Source organism: Trachinotus anak, unplaced genomic scaffold (genome assembly GCF_046630095.1).
Source record: "Trachinotus anak isolate AG129_WGS33_773 ecotype Australia unplaced genomic scaffold, CSIRO_AGI_Tana_v1 ptg000007l, whole genome shotgun sequence".
NCBI lineage: Eukaryota > Metazoa > Chordata > Actinopteri > Carangiformes > Carangidae > Trachinotus > Trachinotus anak.
This window is the reverse complement of record NW_027273858.1, coordinates 22,171,116-22,190,385: the sequence shown is the minus strand read 5'-3', so window position 1 is coordinate 22,190,385 and position 19,270 is coordinate 22,171,116. Positions and strand designations below refer to the sequence as shown.

At 39.1% G+C, this 19,270-nt stretch overlaps 1 protein-coding gene across 10 annotated transcripts in view; it reads right to left on the bottom strand.

Annotated features, from left to right (window-relative positions):
• rims1a (regulating synaptic membrane exocytosis 1a) overlaps positions 1–19,270 on the bottom strand; it is a 111,075-nt gene that overhangs the window by 26,928 nt on the left and 64,877 nt on the right. For 5 of the 10 annotated variants that reach the window (XM_071481452.1, XM_071481457.1, XM_071481459.1 and 2 more), the window contains 13 exons: positions 12,712–12,752; positions 11,639–11,752; positions 11,350–11,449; positions 10,328–10,451; positions 8,756–8,773; positions 7,376–7,422; positions 6,269–6,384; positions 6,048–6,178; positions 4,915–5,086; positions 4,688–4,835; positions 4,336–4,392; positions 1,314–1,476; positions 166–270 (listed from right to left, as the gene is read on the bottom strand). In XM_071481452.1, the coding sequence (XP_071337553.1) occupies positions 166–270; positions 1,314–1,476; positions 4,336–4,392; positions 4,688–4,835; positions 4,915–5,086; positions 6,048–6,178; positions 6,269–6,384; positions 7,376–7,422; positions 8,756–8,773; positions 10,328–10,451; positions 11,350–11,449; positions 11,639–11,752; positions 12,712–12,752 (1,336 nt within the window). The remainder of the gene's footprint in view (positions 1–165; positions 271–1,313; positions 1,477–4,335; positions 4,393–4,687; positions 4,836–4,914; positions 5,087–6,047; positions 6,179–6,268; positions 6,385–7,375; positions 7,423–8,755; positions 8,774–10,327; positions 10,452–11,349; positions 11,450–11,638; positions 11,753–12,711; positions 12,753–19,270) is intronic. The other 5 variants (XM_071481456.1, XM_071481462.1, XM_071481453.1 and 2 more) reach the window with 4 other exon arrangements.

Genomic DNA, 19,270 nt, shown 5'->3' with positions numbered 1-19,270 from the left:
AATACAAAATCTCTCTGCAGCAGAAACACGGTGCTACACGAAGATCTACTGTCTCATGCGCACACAGATAAGCAGTCATTGTAACACACTAAAAAGTACAATCAGAGAATAGTCTTTTTGACCAACACTGGAAACAACTCGGTGCTCACACACAGTCAAACACACCTGTCGTCCAGGTACTCCTCCTCCTGGTGGCGACCTCTGTCAGCATCGTAGTAGCGGGTTGGAGAACGAGAACGGCGAGTGTGAGGAAGCTCATCATCCAAACTCCTAAAAGAAAGAAAGAAAGAAAGAAAGAAAGAAAGAAAGAAAGAAAGAAAGAAAGACAGAAATAAAAAAAGACTTATGTCAGGTTAGTGGTCAGGCGGTGTTTCAGCAGACTGTTGGCGGGGCTTGTTTGGCTCAGCCAGTAAAAGCAGAGCTGGCAGGACTGTGTGTTCTGCATCAGACAGACATTTCATTAGTAGATGGACTATTTGCTGCCTTCCAACAAACTCTCTCATTCCTCCTTTCTCTATCTACTATTTTGCTTTTAATTCTGTGACCACTGTTTTCTCCCCAGGCTGATATTAGTAATCATCATCAGACATCAGGTGATGCCACCCACCTCTAAAACTAACAGGTCCCATATGTTACACTTTTCCTGTGGTTTTAAGAAGTAAAAACCATCTCAGTGTAGTTTTATGTCTCCTCTCTCAGGCTTCTCCCTGGAGCTCAGCACGTCAATGAGCCAATCAGTAGAGAGGATCTGAGCCTCTCTTCTAATTAGCAGACAGTTTTCTCAGTGATTCAATAAAAATATAGCAGCTTTCACTCAAAGACTCAGAGAAACCAAATCCAGTAAGGCTTGATGGTGTGTCCAGGTGGGCGGGGCTTGGCTGAGCGCGGTGACTGCTTTGTTGTGACATCACAAAGTTACAGAAGTCCTGACGGCTGGTTTTAAGGCTCAGTTTCTGAATACAGGCTGTGTGCATTTCTCTGTGGACTGAGGCTCTGATACTTTCACAGTATTAATATAGAACCTAGACCTGCTTTATAATCAAAAAATCTCACTCTATGCATTATGGGACCTTTAAGGAGCTTAAATTGTTTAAGAAGAGAAGTTAGCAAAAAGTCCAAAGCAGTGTGTTTACGCGCATTTAATTTTAAATATGACAATGAAGAGTAAAATCATTCTTAAAGATGTTTTACAGCCATTTTTTCAGGGTTATATGGGGTGGGTGATTTAAAAGATGTGTCACTTTAAATATCCTCAAACTGATTAATGCCTCTCTGAAATACAATGTTGTCTCCGACCTCCAACCAACCCTCACCTCTGGGCGGGAACATTGGGTGGTCGCGACCGGATGCGGCCCTGCTCTTCGCGGTGTGGGGAGACCGAGCGGGATCGTACATGATGGGCGGGTGTTCTCTGCTGATCTGGCACCTCCAGAGTGGACGTGGGCTCCCGTTGCCTCTCTCTGCCACGCCCATCTGCTGCTTGGTGGGAGTGCCCATGCACACACACACACATATATATATATATATACACACACACACACACACTCATAAGTAAATATGAATGAATGCACAGAAATTTTAACATCAAACTTTTAAAACAGCAAATGAAATCAATTTGTTTAATTATGGCAAATTAAAGAAAAGTGACTTCAGCATTTTCAGAACTGCAGACTGCACCCTACACTCTGAGTCTGGGGGCCAGATGATGGAAACTTTCACACAAGAGTATAAATTATCACTATTATCATCAGAAAGTACAAAAAGGTACAGTTAAGGTGGTACTGTTTCTGCAGTGTGCAATACATCCTTATGTCTAAACAACATAGCTCAAACCATGTTTGTCAAGTCCCATGTTTTAATCTAGTTACTTTACTAAGTTAAGTTACAATAAAATTATCCAAATGTCCACTGCTGATCACTGAAATTTTTAGACTGTGTTGAATGATACAGGTCAACTGCTGTTATCTAAACTGAATAGATATGTTTGCCTGTAGCAGTTATAAAATCTTGATAATGGCTTCAATGGTATGGACTGAAGATATAGCGAAGAGCTTCTCCCTGCTGAGAAAAATGTATATTTGCAGTAAAAAGTTTTGTAAAGTCTCTTTCCACCACCACATTCGTTGCCAAAGTATGTATTCGCAATCCAGCTAAATGTTATCCACTTTGTTTAGCACAATTTGAAAAATTGAAATTGTGAGTTGTTAGTGTCCTGCTACCTCACATCTAAGTATAAAATCAGGTCCACATTAGTGGGCTAGTAGCCTGCTAACATTACCTCAAGAGATATAAGTTTAAAATCATGCTAGTACCCTCCTACCCCACAACATATACGTCTATCATGCGTGTTAGCAAGTGTTAGCACAGAGTTCACTACTTTTAGAATAATGTATATGCTAACATGTTAGCTAGGAGCCTGCTGTAAGGTAACTGTAACAGGGCAATCTGTCTTAAGACTATTAAAAGACTATTCAAAGATTATCCTAAAAATAGCGCTGCAGTGAGATTTTTTTTTTCACGATAGGCTGGTGTATTTGTAAAATCATGTGAAGGAAAAACTTTTTTCTCTCTTTGGTGGTGTGGCAAAACTATCTGTGAAGATAAAAATATGAATAGAGAGACTGATCAGCCTTGAAGGGATCTGTGTGACTGCGTCAGGCTTTGTTGTGATTCCAAGGTCACTGGCTTCATTTTCCAAGCTCAGTGTGGCCCATTAACTTTACTTTAGAGAGCGTTAGCAAGGTTTTTCATTCATTCCTGCTATGCATGTAAAGTAAAACAAAAAGTTTAAAGTGATGTGGTGTATTTTTCCATCCCTTCTGTCTCTAGTTTTTGAGTGATACAGCTGATACAGTTGATTGATACAGTGATCTGATATTCAGTAAATTTGAGTTTGTGTAGTTGAATGTCATAAAAGAAAGGTTGAAATATTGAGTGTGTCCACTGGAATTTTTACATAAAGGTACAAAGTGCCCCAAATATCCAATTTAAGGCATACTATATATATATATGTATATATATATATATATATATATATATATATATGTGTGTGTGTGTGTGTGTGTGTGTGTATATTTTTTTTTTATGTATTTTATATTTCATATACCATATTATATTACATATTTCATATTTCCTATTCTTTAGGAATTCAGTTAGATATACAGGTATTTACACCACATTGCTCTTATCACACTGAAATGGCACTTACACCATGGAACACTGGGGCAAAACCATGGGAATCTACTATGTCTATAATAAAAAAATAAAAAAATCCCATACTCACGTGTGATCACAATGTTATAATAATTAAATCTGATTAATTAAGATTATCCCAAGAGTTTATTATTTGATCTTAAATATTATTAGATATATGTAATCCGATTTTTATACTAGCCCAGATTTGTCAACAAACCTATACCTTCAACCTGAAATACAAAGACAAATACTCAGACACAGACTTTTACAGTATATAGACGTACACTGATGTGAGCACAAACAAAAAATTGAGTGTTTCATACATTAGTGCTTTAACTTTGGTTTGCAAATGGTTGGGAAATTAATATCTTAGATAAGACTCTTCTGAGACAGAACAATGTCTAACTGAAGCATGGAGTCTGCATGGTTTGCACCACATGCCAACATGCTATCAATGACAGTGCTCCCCATATACTTATTTACTTGTGGTGACCTGTCGGCACTGATTTCAATTTCAGTTGAGATGCAAGTTAGACACCCATAGAAGTACTAGAAGTGAGATAGATTCATTAATTAAATAAAACATAAAATAAAAATTAAATAAAACTATTTTCCTAATCTAAATGTTGTCAGTTGGTGTAGTGTTTACAACAACAGCTGTCACAATATCAGTTTCATTATGTCATTATGGTGGCCAAAAGAATCACAATAATATTATCACGATATCTATAGATAATTTGAAAAATAAAATAATAATACTACTATCAGAGTATCAGTGAAGGTGATCTTTAACTTTGATTATTGTGTGTTTTGTCTCTTTTTTGTCAAATTAGACTCAAATACGAGTGTAGGGAGGTGAAAAAGAGTGTAACCATAACTACAAAAGCGCACAAAAAGAACAGTTACACTTAATGGATAGTGAAAAAGCAAAAAGGTGAACTGATACACAAAAGCTCTACAAGGTCTAACATCTGCAATCATGATATTATCATATGCGTATTATTACCATGACATCAATACTTCACTTTTTAATATCAGGCTGATTGTTCCAGCAAAGCAACCCCCCAGAACAGCACCACAACTCAAAACACAAGCTTTGGGACACACTGCGTGTAACACTGAGGAACAGTCCCCACCCACCTTTAGACACTACTGCTGAACCCTCATCAAACTCAGGCTCTGTTACACGCTGAGAACCTAAACAGTCATAGATACACACAGACACACACAGACGTAGATGTGTATACACACATATACGCATGCACGCATCCAGGCACAAAGGCAGTGTTAGGGAGGGGTGATGAAAATAGACACTTACATTGACATACATGTTACGCTTTGTTCATTGACAGGAAAACAAACACAACCTTTTCTCTCTTACACAGTGATTCATGCATGCACACTCACGCACAGAGGACAAGGAAGAGCTTATACATAAATATACAAAATTAAGTGCATTCACAACCTCACAAACACACACGCTCAGACTTACGCTGCAGCTTCTTGCCAGGGGTGTCTGTGTGTCGTCGGGGCAGGTACGGGGAGGGCCGGGGCAGCGGTATGGATGAGACATCATGGGTTTGGAGTGGATACCAGTGAGGCTTGTCGTCCAATAAGGCTGTCTCCAGCTCGATCAGGATCTGTGCAAGTCATTGTCCACATGGTGAATAAATGTCGTGCTACTGAGGCCATTTTGTGGCAAGTGTTTGTGTGCGGTACCTCTCCCATAAAGGTGCTGTCTTCCTCTGGTGACCTGGGCTGGTCCCACACAGTCAGCTCCAGCATGTGGTTGCGGAAATCCCTGCGATGGACGTGAGTGTAGACGAACGTCTGGTTCCACTTGGGCTCGCAGGTCTTCTTCACTGCTTTTGTCCTTCGTTTGCTCTTGTCGCTGTGTAAAACAACACGAGACACTCAGTCGAGCCAAGTTCCCTTTTTTAGCGGAGTCACTTTTATTGTTTGCCCCGTGTTTAAAAGACGTGAGTAAAACTTTGTAGAAGCTGAATCAGACGCCTGCTTGTGCCTCATTCATCTAAATTTACACCACTTGTGGGACTTACGTAAGCTGGACAGCATTTACAAGAGACATTTAGCTGAAGTTATAGTTTACATATTTGGACCAGTGGAGGTGCTGTAACATGCAGCTCCTCAAACGGCCATGAGACGCTGCTTCTAACAAATCTCTGAAGGTACAGTATCGTTTTCATGGGGGAAAACCTAAACAGTCAATCAGTGCTTTACACAACATGTTGGGGGCTCCATTGTTGAGACTCAGGGATAGCTTCTTCCCGAGGGCTATCACTGCAGTCAACAAAGACAAAAAGAAATCCGGATGACCGGTCGTTCACACTGCATAACTTCCAATTACCTGTGCAATAAAACTGGGCCTAATGTGCAATAATCGGGTTTCATTCACACCACGTGTAAATATATCTGTACATATCACTTGCCTTTTTATACCTCCTCTATTTTTTTAAATTCTTGTGTTCTCTTTAGGTTCTTATTTATTTTATTTAATTAGCATTGTTTTGCACCAAGGGAGCAGCGCTCAAATTTCGTTGTACTATGTATAATGACAATAAAGGCGATTCTGATTCTGATTAACTGAATGTGTTTTTTATTGTTTGTTTATTTTTATGTTTTTCTTTATGTTGTTTTTTATGTTTTTTTGTTTTATTAAGTAGGAACACTGCTTAAGGAGGAGGTTCATATAAAGTCAGTTCCCCTTCACTTTCTTATTGCGTGTTTCTGATTCATCTAAACTCTTCTCTGATTCCAATGTGACAACCTAGATTGTTCATCTTAATCTGTTGTTGTCGATAGGACTCCCTGTGAAGTGGTGGTTGGAGTACCTGCGGTCAGGGAGGAAGTACATTTTGACGTAGGGGCTCCTGGGTCGCCCGTCAGGCCGAAGCGGGAGCTCCACAGCCTGCAGCACGTTGACTATCAGCTGGTGACCCACTTTATCGTACCACAGCTTCACCTGTACGAGAAGCAAATACATACAAATCTGATGCTGCATCTTTTTCTTAACACATCAACAGCCTAACACACTCAGAGTGCACACACTCACCGAGAGCTGCCCTGGCATTAACTGTGGAGCGTCTTGGAGCATCCCGGGACTGGAGGGAGATAGGACATTTAAGGACGGTCTCTCCATCTTCTGTGACTCAAAAGAACTGGAACCTGCTATGAAGACAAACAAAAAAAAAATAAAAAATGTTTAAACCCCAAGAGGAGAATATCAGTTTGATTTCAGAGAGGACAAAAAAGTCAAGTCCAGACCAGAGTCAGAGGAAAAATGTGAGAAAATGGGTGAGGTTTGTAAAGAGTGGAGAGACAATCTGGTCCAACTCTAAAATGAAAAGTGTGTTCATATTTACATTTCTCCTTTACTGAGAAAATGTCATATAAAAAGAGCACAGACTATTCCATAGCTGACCTGTCAGGATGACAAATTACCAAGCTTCTGTCCTACTTTGAGTCCAATGGGCTTTTGTTTAGAAATACTGAGGCCACATAGACCACATTTGTAGTTGGGATGTTGGGTTTTGCTGTGTTTTACTGTTCCCCTCACCTGCCCAGGGACTGCAAATAGAAATGAACTTGTACCTGGTACAAGCATCTTTTGTCTGTGTTTCATTAATCTATTTTGTCATTAATGTTCCCAGATAATATAAAATAATAAATAATAACAATACAATTTTTAAATAATAAAAAAATAAACTAAATATAAATAAAAAAGGTTGTATAATCAAATATCATGATTTATACAGATGCACACAGACTACCTAAACAGGCTAGCTGTTCCTTTATGCTCTCACTCTTTATGCTAAGCTAGGCTAATCACCACTACATTTCTATACTTGATGTACAGCTATGAGAGTGGTATTGATCTTCTTGTCTAACTCTGGAAAGGAAGCAAATAAGCAAAACGTTCATATGAAACTCATATATGACAAGTGCATGACATATAATCAAGCCTCTTTCTCTCTCTGAATTCTAAGCATTTTTATGCATCGAATGTGTGAATTATTTTAAGATTAAGTTCAAATCCTGGTGCAGTTTTAGCTGGGTGGACAGTGTGTACCTGAACAAACCAAACACAGAAATGCAAAGTTAATTTTCTCATATCAGAGAAAGTTAACTGTGAGACAGACATACAAATACAGATACCTACTAGATTCTAATGGAGGGTGGGACGTGTCGGGGATTCTTGGGATATCACTGGAAAAGAAGCAGCAAAGACACACATCAGTCACTCTGTTGCTGACATCTAACTGGATTAAATAAAGTTAGTAGTGTTCTTGATGCACAGGCGTACATGCATATTAATGTAGGAGCAGTTTGCTGGAAGAAAGTAGCACCGTAATTAAAGGTTATTTGAGACTGAAATGTTATGTGGTCAAAAAGAAGCAAAGGGAGGATGTGAACAGAGCGAAGCTCTTCTCATGACTGCAGTGTTGCCCACATTCTTTCAGGTATTTTTATCAGGCCAATCATCATTTGAGATAATAATGAATGAGCACCAACGGGCTTCTGGCCACAGTGCAGCTCAGGTCTGTTCACACCACAATTAAGGATCCCATGGGAAACACCAGAATCCATTGTACCAGCTTCATGTAATATAAAGAAAGCATGGTAATCTATGTAACTCTTATCAGTGTATTTTGTTCATTCAAATTTAAAAGGTGGAAAGGTTTAGTGTTTTAACTTTGCAACCCCACCACAGAGATTTGGAGGGTTTTTGTTGGTCTGTCCAGTATTTGAAATTCTTTAGTCACCTGAAGCAATAGCTCAGCATTTTATAATCAGCACTTCTTCACTTCCTTTCTGAGAGTTAGATGCGATAAGTACAAAGCTGGAGTCAGGATGTGGTTAGCCTAGCTTAGCATCAACAGTAGAAGCAGCTAGGCTAATTGCCTCCCAGGTCCAGCTTTATACTGAGCATAAAAACATGAGATTGACATCCAATTTATCACGTCACTCTCGGAAAGGAAACAAAATGTTGAACTATTTCAAATTTTTACATTTCAACTTCTGATTTGAAATTCAAGCATTAAACTGATAAGTGTTTCATGGACCCTAGGCTGCCTCAGAGCCCATTCCAAAATAAAAAATTGAGTGAAATAAAATAAATTTAGCTTGCTTTATGAATCCCAGTGTCCCAACTTTCAAACCAAGGGATTAAGGTTAGAGCTGAAATGAGCATTTTTATTAAACGTTGCTAGATTTTACTTTGGGATCCTCACACTTTACCAGGAGTAAAAAAGAGGAACCCCAGCCACCGCTTAAAAAGCTTGCAAAAGCAATGCTACATTGATGGACATTTCCCATTGGCCATTTTGCATCTGTTCAAGTCAATTTCCAGTTTCATTTAGTTAGGGATGACAAATTTCAGCTATTTTCACAGACCCAGTATTTGCATCTGTTGGCATCTTTACTAAATAGGATTCTGTTCAATTCATTTAGAGATGCAAAATGGCACCAGGAAAACCAAAATTGTTTCCATATGCGTGAGAGGATTGAGGGGTCCTAATAAAATGGGCAAATTACTTACTGATATTTTCTACACACCCTTCGCGAGTGTTTGGAGAGAAATTAATACATTCAATTTTTTTTTCATCAAAGAGCAAATGAGGTTAAAGAGTATTTTACTATAAAATACTTTGTATTAACTGTATGTCTGTATCTCACTCACAACAACACTTTGATAAAATACTGAAGCACAACTTATACATTTGTTATTCCATGAGGGGGACTGAAAGTATCTTGAACATAATTTATTTAAGATCATCCAAAACTTAAACACACAATACTCTTCATTTTGAGATTTGATTTGTCTTTCCAGGATAAAAGAAAAGTGCAGTTTAACATTCATCTATTAGAATGTTAGAAATACTGTATGTGAATGTGTGCATTAGAATTCTGATTTTACATCTGACCCTTGAATGAAATTTGTGTCAGATGTGTAAAATGATATTCAATGGTAATGCTTTATTTTCCAGGTCTGTAATTGCCTATAATATAAATATAATAATTGAGACAGAGTCAAATTAGCACATTTTCATTTAATACATTTCAATGAATTGCTAGCTGACTCTTTGAGTCAGTGCAGGGCATGGGAGATAAACATGCAAAATGTGATATTTGTCAACAGGTAAATTTTTTATTCAATATACACAGAATGAAGACTTTTACAATGACTACATATTTACTTTAAAAAGCAGTTATTCCAAATTACAGACCTGTAAAATAATTAACTAACAATTTTTAAATATACATCATATCTGTACTTGAAGTAGAGTAGGATAAATAAAATGTAAGGAAACCAATTATACAAATACATATATGAATTGAGAGTTCAGGGCATTCAGTGATAGCTGGAGTGGATCAATAAAAACATAATCAATCATCATCAATAAAGTATAAAGAAAATAAAATGTTACATAAATACTTACAGCCTACTCTACCACTAACTTCAAATTAACATGTCTGCTCTACTGAAGTTAAAGTAACTTAATGAAATGGTAAAAACCACATCCATGGCATTTCTCAATCATCAATTGTTGTGCTGAATTTTCCTTTATAGACCAGAACAAATTAAAAACTGAACTAAAATTATACATTCTTTCAATTTATACATTCATTCTGTCAAACTACCAGCATCTATAGTAGACTGCAGTCACAAATGTGTTCACGACCAACTTGGCATCAACCAAAAATATCTGCAGCAGCCACTTCCTGTCTTTTATAGCTGATTTTATTTGGTCAATAATAATTCACCTTACAACATCCTACAATTAAATGTGAGTGCTTTTTTTAAAGGGGGTGTACAAGACAAAATGGAAATCTCCTGTTCCAAAACTTGGCAGCCCCCAGTGGCAGGTAATGGCTGGGTGTTTTTAATATTTTGAATGCGGTCACAGAGTCGCAGTCAGAATACAAATACACGTCCCTGTCTTCTGTCTTATCTGAGGTCAGCCAACTCTGACTCAGAACCTCAGTCAGCTCTGCCTGTTTCAGTAAAATGCAGACTCGTGACTGATTCATAAAACCAAAGGGTTGCATTTTGACAAATATTAGCACAAAACACCAACAGTGTATTGGATGTGTTTCATTCCTGACTTACCCAATAGGCCTGGATACCACTAGCTCCACTTGAGGCTCAGCTTGAGACTCTAGAATGATGTTGTAAACTTCCTTCATCGTTGCCCCTGGTAACAGCTTCCCATTCCACTGCAAAACCTCATCCCCTGAAAGCACACATGCATTCAGTGATTATGCTTTTATTTCCGTTCTAAGCTGGACAGGAGGGTTGGACATATGTCAGGTTATCAGTAGGTTTTAAAAAGATAAATTCAACTTCCATTAAAAGACCAAAACCAACAATTGGTTAATTCGTTCATGTTTCTGACTTCCCTATGCTGTCTAGCTTCCCTATCCAAATATAAAGTTTTGTTAAAACAGCCTCAGTAATTGTCTAGAACTTCTGAGCACTGTAGTTTCTAGCAAATGATATTCAAACAGGACTAAATAGTCCTCTCATGGGGGACTTTCCTCTCAGATTTTGTGCGTATTTCTAGCAGCATAACAGTGTCTGTTGGACTTGAAATAAACTACAGTGTGTGTGTTCATGGTAATGAAGGATCATGTCACAACAGTGTGTCTCATTGATGTGTTTATTAAACAGTGGAGCTCTGTGGCAGAGAGGAATAAGGTAGATCAAGCTTTAGCTAGTAGGATCAATTTATTATTGGTTTGGTTATTTCATGTGGTTTGTTAACAATAAGAAACATATAACGTAATATTGCCAGCTTTACACTTAGAGTACTTTTTATGTAAGACCACTGTTAATATAAATAATATAAAAACTAAAAGAAGCCATTATAGACATGACACCATAAAGCCACCAGGAATAAAACTCAGAGCAGAAAATTACTCAGTTTTGTTGATTGAAGCAGATGCAAGAGGATAACCGTACCCCACTTGATCTAAGAGTTAAAAAAATCATGCATCAGAAAAAAACCTGCCATTGCATGGTGAAAAGTAAGAGCTTTAATAACAGTTTTTAAGACACTTTTAAAGGCCTCTCATTTAAGTTATTATGGGTTTTCCTGTAAATAGTGTGGTGTGGCTGCTCTGAAGGTTTACCTGCTCTAAGATGTCCCACCACGTCAGCCAGACTGCCCTTCTTGACTTTAGTGATGAAGGCACCTAATCTCCCTGACTCTGTTACTCTCCCTCCCACCACCTAGGAGAGACAGAGAAAGAGAGAGAGAGAGGAGAGAGAGAGAGAGAGAGAGAGAGAGGAGAAAGAGAAAGCTTAGGGTCATAACCATCATATCATGGGTAGACAACAGTGACTGAATAATGTTTGTGACATAATAATATCACACTATGTGTGTGTTGTGTTGGTTGTGTTTTTCAGCCCCACTCTGACCTTTAACCCCAGCAGAGCCCCAGCTTCTTTAGGCATTGCAGCGCTCCTCTTGCTGAGAGTGATTCGTCCAATTTGATGGTCTCCCTCCTTGGATGGCTGCCAGGTTACAGGATGCTGCAACAGGGGACAGATATGTGCAGATGCACACACTGACACTTGAAAGACGCACACACAAATATACACAACTTGCTCTGCTTGCTTTTGCACATGTTTTCAAAGGGAAGCTAAGTAATACAAGGAGAAATATTAACAGTATACTGTGTTATAGTATTTATTATTTTGATAATGTTTTGGCTGCTGTAAACCTTACTAAGTCTAGACTGTTTCCCATCGACCTGAACACTGAGTGTCTTTGACAGTAAGTTTATATCTGCTCAAATCATGTAAGCGTTCTTGTTGGACAGCATGTAAAAGTTTGCATACAGTTATCAAATATGCACATTGGTCGATGATGCACAGTGTTTGTTAATAATGTGGCTAAATGCATATTTGATTTCAAGAGCTATTGTGGTTGTCGAGCAATTTAAAGCATCATTAGTGCATTTACACCTGAATTCATTGATCACACAGGATTACCTTACCAACAATTACCATAACCATACTTACAATACATTAGCTTAAGTTTTGCCACCACCTATATGATGCATTCTCCCTTCATCTGATTACAGCTGGAACACACAGCATTGAAAGTTGCTACAGCCTGCAGCATTTTCAGAGGAATAAATTAGCTAAAGTTTGCCCATGGATTGATTTAACAACAACAGCCACTTAACATTAATTTTGTAAAAGCCTTTAGATTCGCTGGTGTAAACACCCAGGGTCTGGTAGGTTTTTTCCTGGGGGAAGGTGTCTGGCACATGAGAAGTCATGTTTTTTACATTAATGGATTCTTTTTAATAAAATACAAAACAGCAGAAAGACAAATCTCATCAACAAAAGATGCAAGAAAAGTACAGGAGGCACAGCAAATATAAACTGACAACATCAAATGCAGTCATACATACAGTCATATTATTTCCTTTCATGCTGATTTGAAAAGGTAAAAACATGAAAAACATTAAATAGTGACTTACATGCCACACAGTGGGGTCATGAGGGTAGCACTCCCAGTCACCTGCAAGAGAAAAGAGATCGGCTCAGACACTGTGGCAAAAACACACACACACACACACACACACACACACACACACACACACACACAAACCGTGCATACAGCAGAAACTGTATACACAGCACATACCAGCCTGAGTCCTCCTATACACAGCTCAGCCAAATTTGGGGGCTCTTCAGAAGGTATTTGTTTACAGTGAAGAGGGTTAAGTTTATTGAATATTCAGGCCTGGGCTAGAATTAGAAATTTATCACCGCAGTGGCAGCACTCAGGCTCAAAGTAGTCCGCCGAGGTAGCGATGATACCAAAGGACAGTTAAGCCTTCAGAAATGTTTTAAATCCCTCCCAGATATTTTACAGATTAGATGTTGTGGAATTACTCCAGGGGTAATGCAGTGATGCAAGGCTAGATTAAAAAAAAAAAACTTGGGTAAATGATGACCTCATGCTGATGGTTATTGTGAAGTATGACATTCAACAATGAAACCAAAAATCTCATATATAAATAAATACAGACTTTGATCCTTTTAAAGTAATAAACAAAATCAAAGAGTAGTAATAACACAAAATTCTATAAAAACAAGTCATTAAATGTGTCATTTAAATATTACATTTGACTGATTCTCTCTTCAAATAACTTCTGTATTAATATTTCATTTATTTTCAATACTTTCATTTTAACAATTTAAAATAATTTATACTTTAATATTTTATGAACATTTTTTCAATTTATTTATTTTTTATTACATTTAAAGTGTTTTGCCTATCATCAGCCCATCTCACAATTTGTTTCCTGCTTTAGCATGTACTGTACTTTAGTGAGTGCTTACATTTAAAGACAGGTGAGTATTCAGTGCATGTGACATCTAAAAATGACATAAAATCTAACCCAAATCCGTGCTAACACATTACAACTAGTCATTGGGAATCTATTTTTTACTAATTTATTTTCAATTTATTTTTTACTAATTTGTAAATAAGCAAGACAGTTCATTATTGAGTTTGGAAATATTCTGTCAAAAACAATCCCAACTCAAGGTCTACTTACTCAGGCTGCACAGTTGAAATATTATAGGAATCGCGATAAGGCCAAGTGCAATATCCAAGCTGCAATTTTTTGATAAAGCTAAAATGCGTCACAACAGACCACAAATGAAGCATTATGATGCTACAGAGATGCCTACAATGCATAAATTATCATTCCCACTATAATCGTGACTCAGATCACAATTGCAATATCTGTCAAAATAATCGCAATATGATTTTTATGATATCGTTCAGCCCTACCACTTACTAAAATATTCAAGGGCTTTCAAACATACAGACCTCATCAATGAATGGAGCCTGCTAAAACCTAAAAGCTGTACAGTATATAAGTGCTACAGATCCATCTTTGACAAGTGAGCTCCATTCATTGATGAAGTATGATACAAGTGGATTTTGAGTAAGAATCGTTTTGCTATATATCTCTAAATAAGTTCCTGTGATTTGGTAAAGGGCATAGTTTCATTTCAAATCAATCATTGTAGTAATGATAAGGCTACAGTGAGCTGCATGTGTGCAAACACATTGATTTCTTTCAGTGTCAACTGTCTCGTCCTCATGTCCTGCAGGATATTTTAGATAATCTGACAAAATATTATCAATGGTTCAGCCTCATCTCCTGCTTCAGTCCAAAAACACAGCCTCCTCTGTACAAATGGGCCGGGGGGCGGTGTTGAAATGTGTGCGGAACTTCAACGACACTGTTATGACACAGAGTAAAACAGAGCCAAGCGTTCCTAGGAGGCAGGAGGCAATGAGGTTAATGAGTTGTGACAACTTATAGTGACATTATGTAATCTTAAAGCAAACGCTCTGACGACAGACAACTGAGTTCTCAGTTTCATAACTCAAGCGTGAACATAATTCTGTGTAGTGGGTGGGCCACATGGGCAAGTGTGTGTTCTTGTGTTTCTTCACGTACAAGGACCTGAAAGAACAAACTCACCAGGGGGCCAGGACACCATGTGGGGTCACCGGTTAGAAGATAGGGTTGCATGAGATTCAACCAACTGACACATTGAAGTAGGTTTGACAGCAATTGTCTACTCAAGCAACAGCTGCATAATTTAAGCACATCCAACTAAATAGCTCACTTGCTACAGTAGTAACCAAGTTACTAGTAATCAAGTTAGTTCATGGGGTTAAAGGTTCTAAAAACCACCATTCCCAGAAGCTTCCTTTGCCTTACCATGGTGGCACAAACACAAGCAGTGGCCTCCACACAAGCACCCCTGGCTGATTAATTAGCAAATAATTTTGAAAGTGCAACAGCCAATGGGAAAAGTCCAACACTCAGCCAACTGACCAGAGGTATAACTTTCATCTGGCCCATGGTCGGTCCAGCCAAACAGACAAAAACTCAGGTACAGCTGCCAGGATCTTCTGGAGATGGCTGAGCAAGTACATACTACCCAACTCTAGAGGTTTTGTACAGGTTGTGGAGTCTAGGCCTGCTACACTTTGCTAGCCACAATGCCCTCAAACTAGGTCATGCTCTAGAATAGGAATTGCCAAAAGTTGTGTGAGAGGGCTTGGAGGCACAACACTCATGGAGGCATCTGGGCTAGGCTAACAGCTAATTCCTCTAGACCTGCTCTCCTGTCTATCTTGTTGGCTAATGTATATTCACTGTACAATAAGCTGGACTTTATATGGACCCAGCAAGACGGTATGTACTGCTGCATGTATGTTTTCACTGAAATATGGCTGCACAGCAACATTCTGGACAGGGCCATTGAGTTGGACAGGCTAACTTGTTGAAAAGGAATCATCACTGCCCGGTAAGACAAGTAGCAATATGTGTAGTACTGTGTGTTTATATCAACAAGGAATGGTAAATGAATGCTGTGGTTGTGTCCAAACACTGCTCACTGCTGTTGTAATTATAGCTGTCTACCTGCTGGACAGCTGCATCAGTTATCAACAAACATTGCACCACAACAGATTTTTAATCATTGCTAGTAACTTCAATCATGCAAATTTAAAAATGTCAAGTTTGCAACAATAGAAAAACATACACTGGTCCCTGTTTACGAAGCATTCCAAAGGCTCATGTCAGGATGCTATTAATGATTTTGGCTCTGCCTTCAACACAATCATCCCACAACACCTGATTATGAAGCTGAGGCAGATAGGCCTTAACACTTCCCTCTGCAACTAGGTCCTGGACTTCCCCACTGCTAGACCATAGTGATTCCAGATCAGCAGCTACACCTCCAGCACCACCACACTGAGTACCAGCACTCCCGGGGCTCTTTACTCAGCCCACAACTGTTCATGCTGCTGACATACGACTACACTGTATCTGTCAGCTCCAACTGTATGATTAAGTTTGCTGATGACACCACAGTTTTAGCACTCGTCAGCAACAATTACCAAACAGCTTACAAAGAGAGGTGGCCCTACTTAGAGCAAGGTGTATGAGCATCAACCTGTCCCTAATCAAGGAGGCTATTGTCAACACACCACTGACCATCAATGGCACCACTGTGGAGAGGGTCAGCAGCACAAAGATCTGGGGAGTGCAGATACTAGAAAGCACAGCAGCATCCCTACTGCCTACGTCAGCTGAAGAAGATGAGCCTCCCTCCACCCGTCCTCACCACCATCTACAGAGGCACCACTGAGAGCCTCCTGACCACCTGCATCATTGTTTGGTATGGGAACTGCAAGGTCTCTGACCTTACAGTGAACAGTCAGCACAGTGAAGAGGATCATCACCATCAGTGCCTCTCCCCCCATCCACAGTGCACCCACAAGGCCCTTAGCATTGTGAAGAACTCCACCCACCACAGCCAGAGCCAATACAGCCCCTTACCATCTGGCCGGGTAGCGGAGTATCAAGACCTCCTCTGCGAGGCTGCACAAAAGCTTCTTCCCTCGAGCTGTGAGGACGCTCACAGGCTTCAGGGGTAAACAGTCCAAACAGTCCACAAGAAACAACATTTCGTTACAAGTAACATTAAAAGCTTGGACTTTGAACCGGACTTTAAGGTTACATCAGCTGCTTTAATGGATATGGGGACATTTACTTTCTAGTAACCCCAGACAAGCCACCGTGAACTACTCCGAGAAAGTGTTGTGTTTGCCAACCATGGGGGTTAATATTCATCCTCGCAGTCTTTTCTCTTGAACAGTTAAAAGTCTGTTCTGACTTTTTCTTTATCACACTTTTATTTCTAGAACAAACTAGCTCCACACAACAATATAACAGCAACACTGCTCCCATATTGTCATGTCTTCTGCATGAATCATCACTTTATCCTGGAGCTACAGCCTTAGTCAAATGAAGGAGGCCATCCTGTACATATTTCAGACCATTTTGCAAGATCATGGCTTTAAAACAAGCGTGCTGGAAGCATGAAAATGTCAGCTGCAGGTTTCAGTGTTTAGCCAACTTACTGAGCTAATGTGTAAGTTGCTACTGACAGCTGTTGTTTCAACCACCAACATCTGCAGTTACTGGCTTGACATGAGATGCCAGCTTTTGTTTACTCGTGTGATAAAATACCTCTAAATACCAACAGTTACAAAAACCACAGACTTTGACAAATCTATCTAGAGCTGGATTTCTACAACAAACTAGAGAATCTATTTTGAAAAACAATTGTGATATATTTCGCAATTCCTGGAGAATTTGGGGGAAATTTAAAAGTTTGTGGGCCAGAAAAGGCTGAAAAACTGAGATAAGGAGGCAGAAAGTGAAAGTTGTATGTCAAAGTGTACATGTGTGTACTTTATCTGTTGTTTTGTTTTCTTACTTCCATCCTATCAGAGGATGGATTTGTACTGTGTGTTTGTGTGTACGAGGATACTTGCATATATGGGTCATAATAGGATCTACTGTACTGTGACTGACTGCATATTTGAGTGAGTGTGTGTGTGTGTGTGTGTGTGTGTGTGTGTGTGTGTGTGTGTGTGTGCACTGATCGTACAATGATTTACATGCCTGGATGCGTCTCGGCTGCCAACAACCACATCTTGGAGCTGACCTGGCCCCAGTCTCAAGCTAAAAAAGGAAGCAGCATCTCGCTGCCACAACGGCGTGTTTAAAACCTGGCTCGACAGGACACTCTCATACTAAACCTCCACTTGATTGATGTCACAGCCTCTGGTCTGGGTCCAGGCTGGTGCTGCACGCAGCCTCTTTCACACCGAACGCACCGCAGTTTATCAGTGTCAGCATCCAGTGACAGTGAAGCCATAACGTAGCGTGAGCGGGGCCACAGTCAGATACACTGTGTTTTTTAAAATACTGTCATTATTATTAGGCTGTATTATTTAACTGTAAAAAAAAAAACATGAACTGTCATGTCGCAGGAAATATAAAGAAGAGGGAGAGAAGAGACAACTATGAACCTGAGACAGTGGACAATAAACTCTTACATTTATTGTCACAAAAATAGTTTATCCTCATTTTAGCGTGGATTGATTTTAATAGAATTTACTTAACTTTGCTATCATACCATCACGAGTCAAGTCACCTCAAAAGTTTTCAGTTAGTAGCATAGTTAGTGTTAAAAGTATATTGAAGTATGTTGTCTTGTCCTTTTTCTCTAATTTTACCTCATTTCTGTCCTGCTTTTGTTCGGCCGTACTGTCTGGCTCTCTGTTATATTGTTGCTGCTGTCTTTGCCTTGCTGTCAAAGCACTGTGTAAAAAGTTTTTAAAAGGTGCTATATAAATAAACTTATTATTATTATTTAAGGTGGAAGTGAACTACATTCTTCACTCTGCCTCTCAATAATAACTGGATCAAAGCGGTGGACAGACCGACCGTCTGACAATCTCGCTCCTAAAGCCAGACACTGGTGTGGCTAAAAAAAGCTACAGTTAGCATGGTTAATGCTAACTGTGACCAGAGGAGTATTTCAGCATCTCAAGATTCAAAAACAACTGACCTCAGTGTCATTTTAAGCACATTTTGCAATAACCTTCCAAGCAATAAAATACTGAAAACATGATATCAAGTTTTTTCAAACTGTCCTTGTCCCAGACTGAAGTTCCTATTCCATAAATGACAAAACTAAGCTCTGGGGACTTGTGACAGTGACGTCATCATCGCAGGGCAGGTCTTTCCAAGGTTTTAAGGACACGGGGGGGAACTGTTCACTCAACTAATGCTCAAAAAAATTCAGGAGTTGTATGAGTTTTTCTTTATGACCTTGTTACTTGGAAAGGAAAACATTTAAACTCTATGACAATATTATGATAAATACTTTCACAGATGACATATCTCATCTCCTTGGTGACAATGCCCAGATCCAGCCATGAGGCCTTTCTGGTGTAACTGCAACATTTCTTAGTGTGTAGCATTGCAGCAAACCCACAACAATTACAAGCTGCTACCAACTCTAGAAAAAAAGAGTGGCAGAATATTCCTTGAATACATGGCAGTGAGCCCGAGGGCCTTGGAACTGTTAACAGTAAAGTGACTTAACCCAGCTTGGACATGACAAGGTTAGAGTGTAAACAGC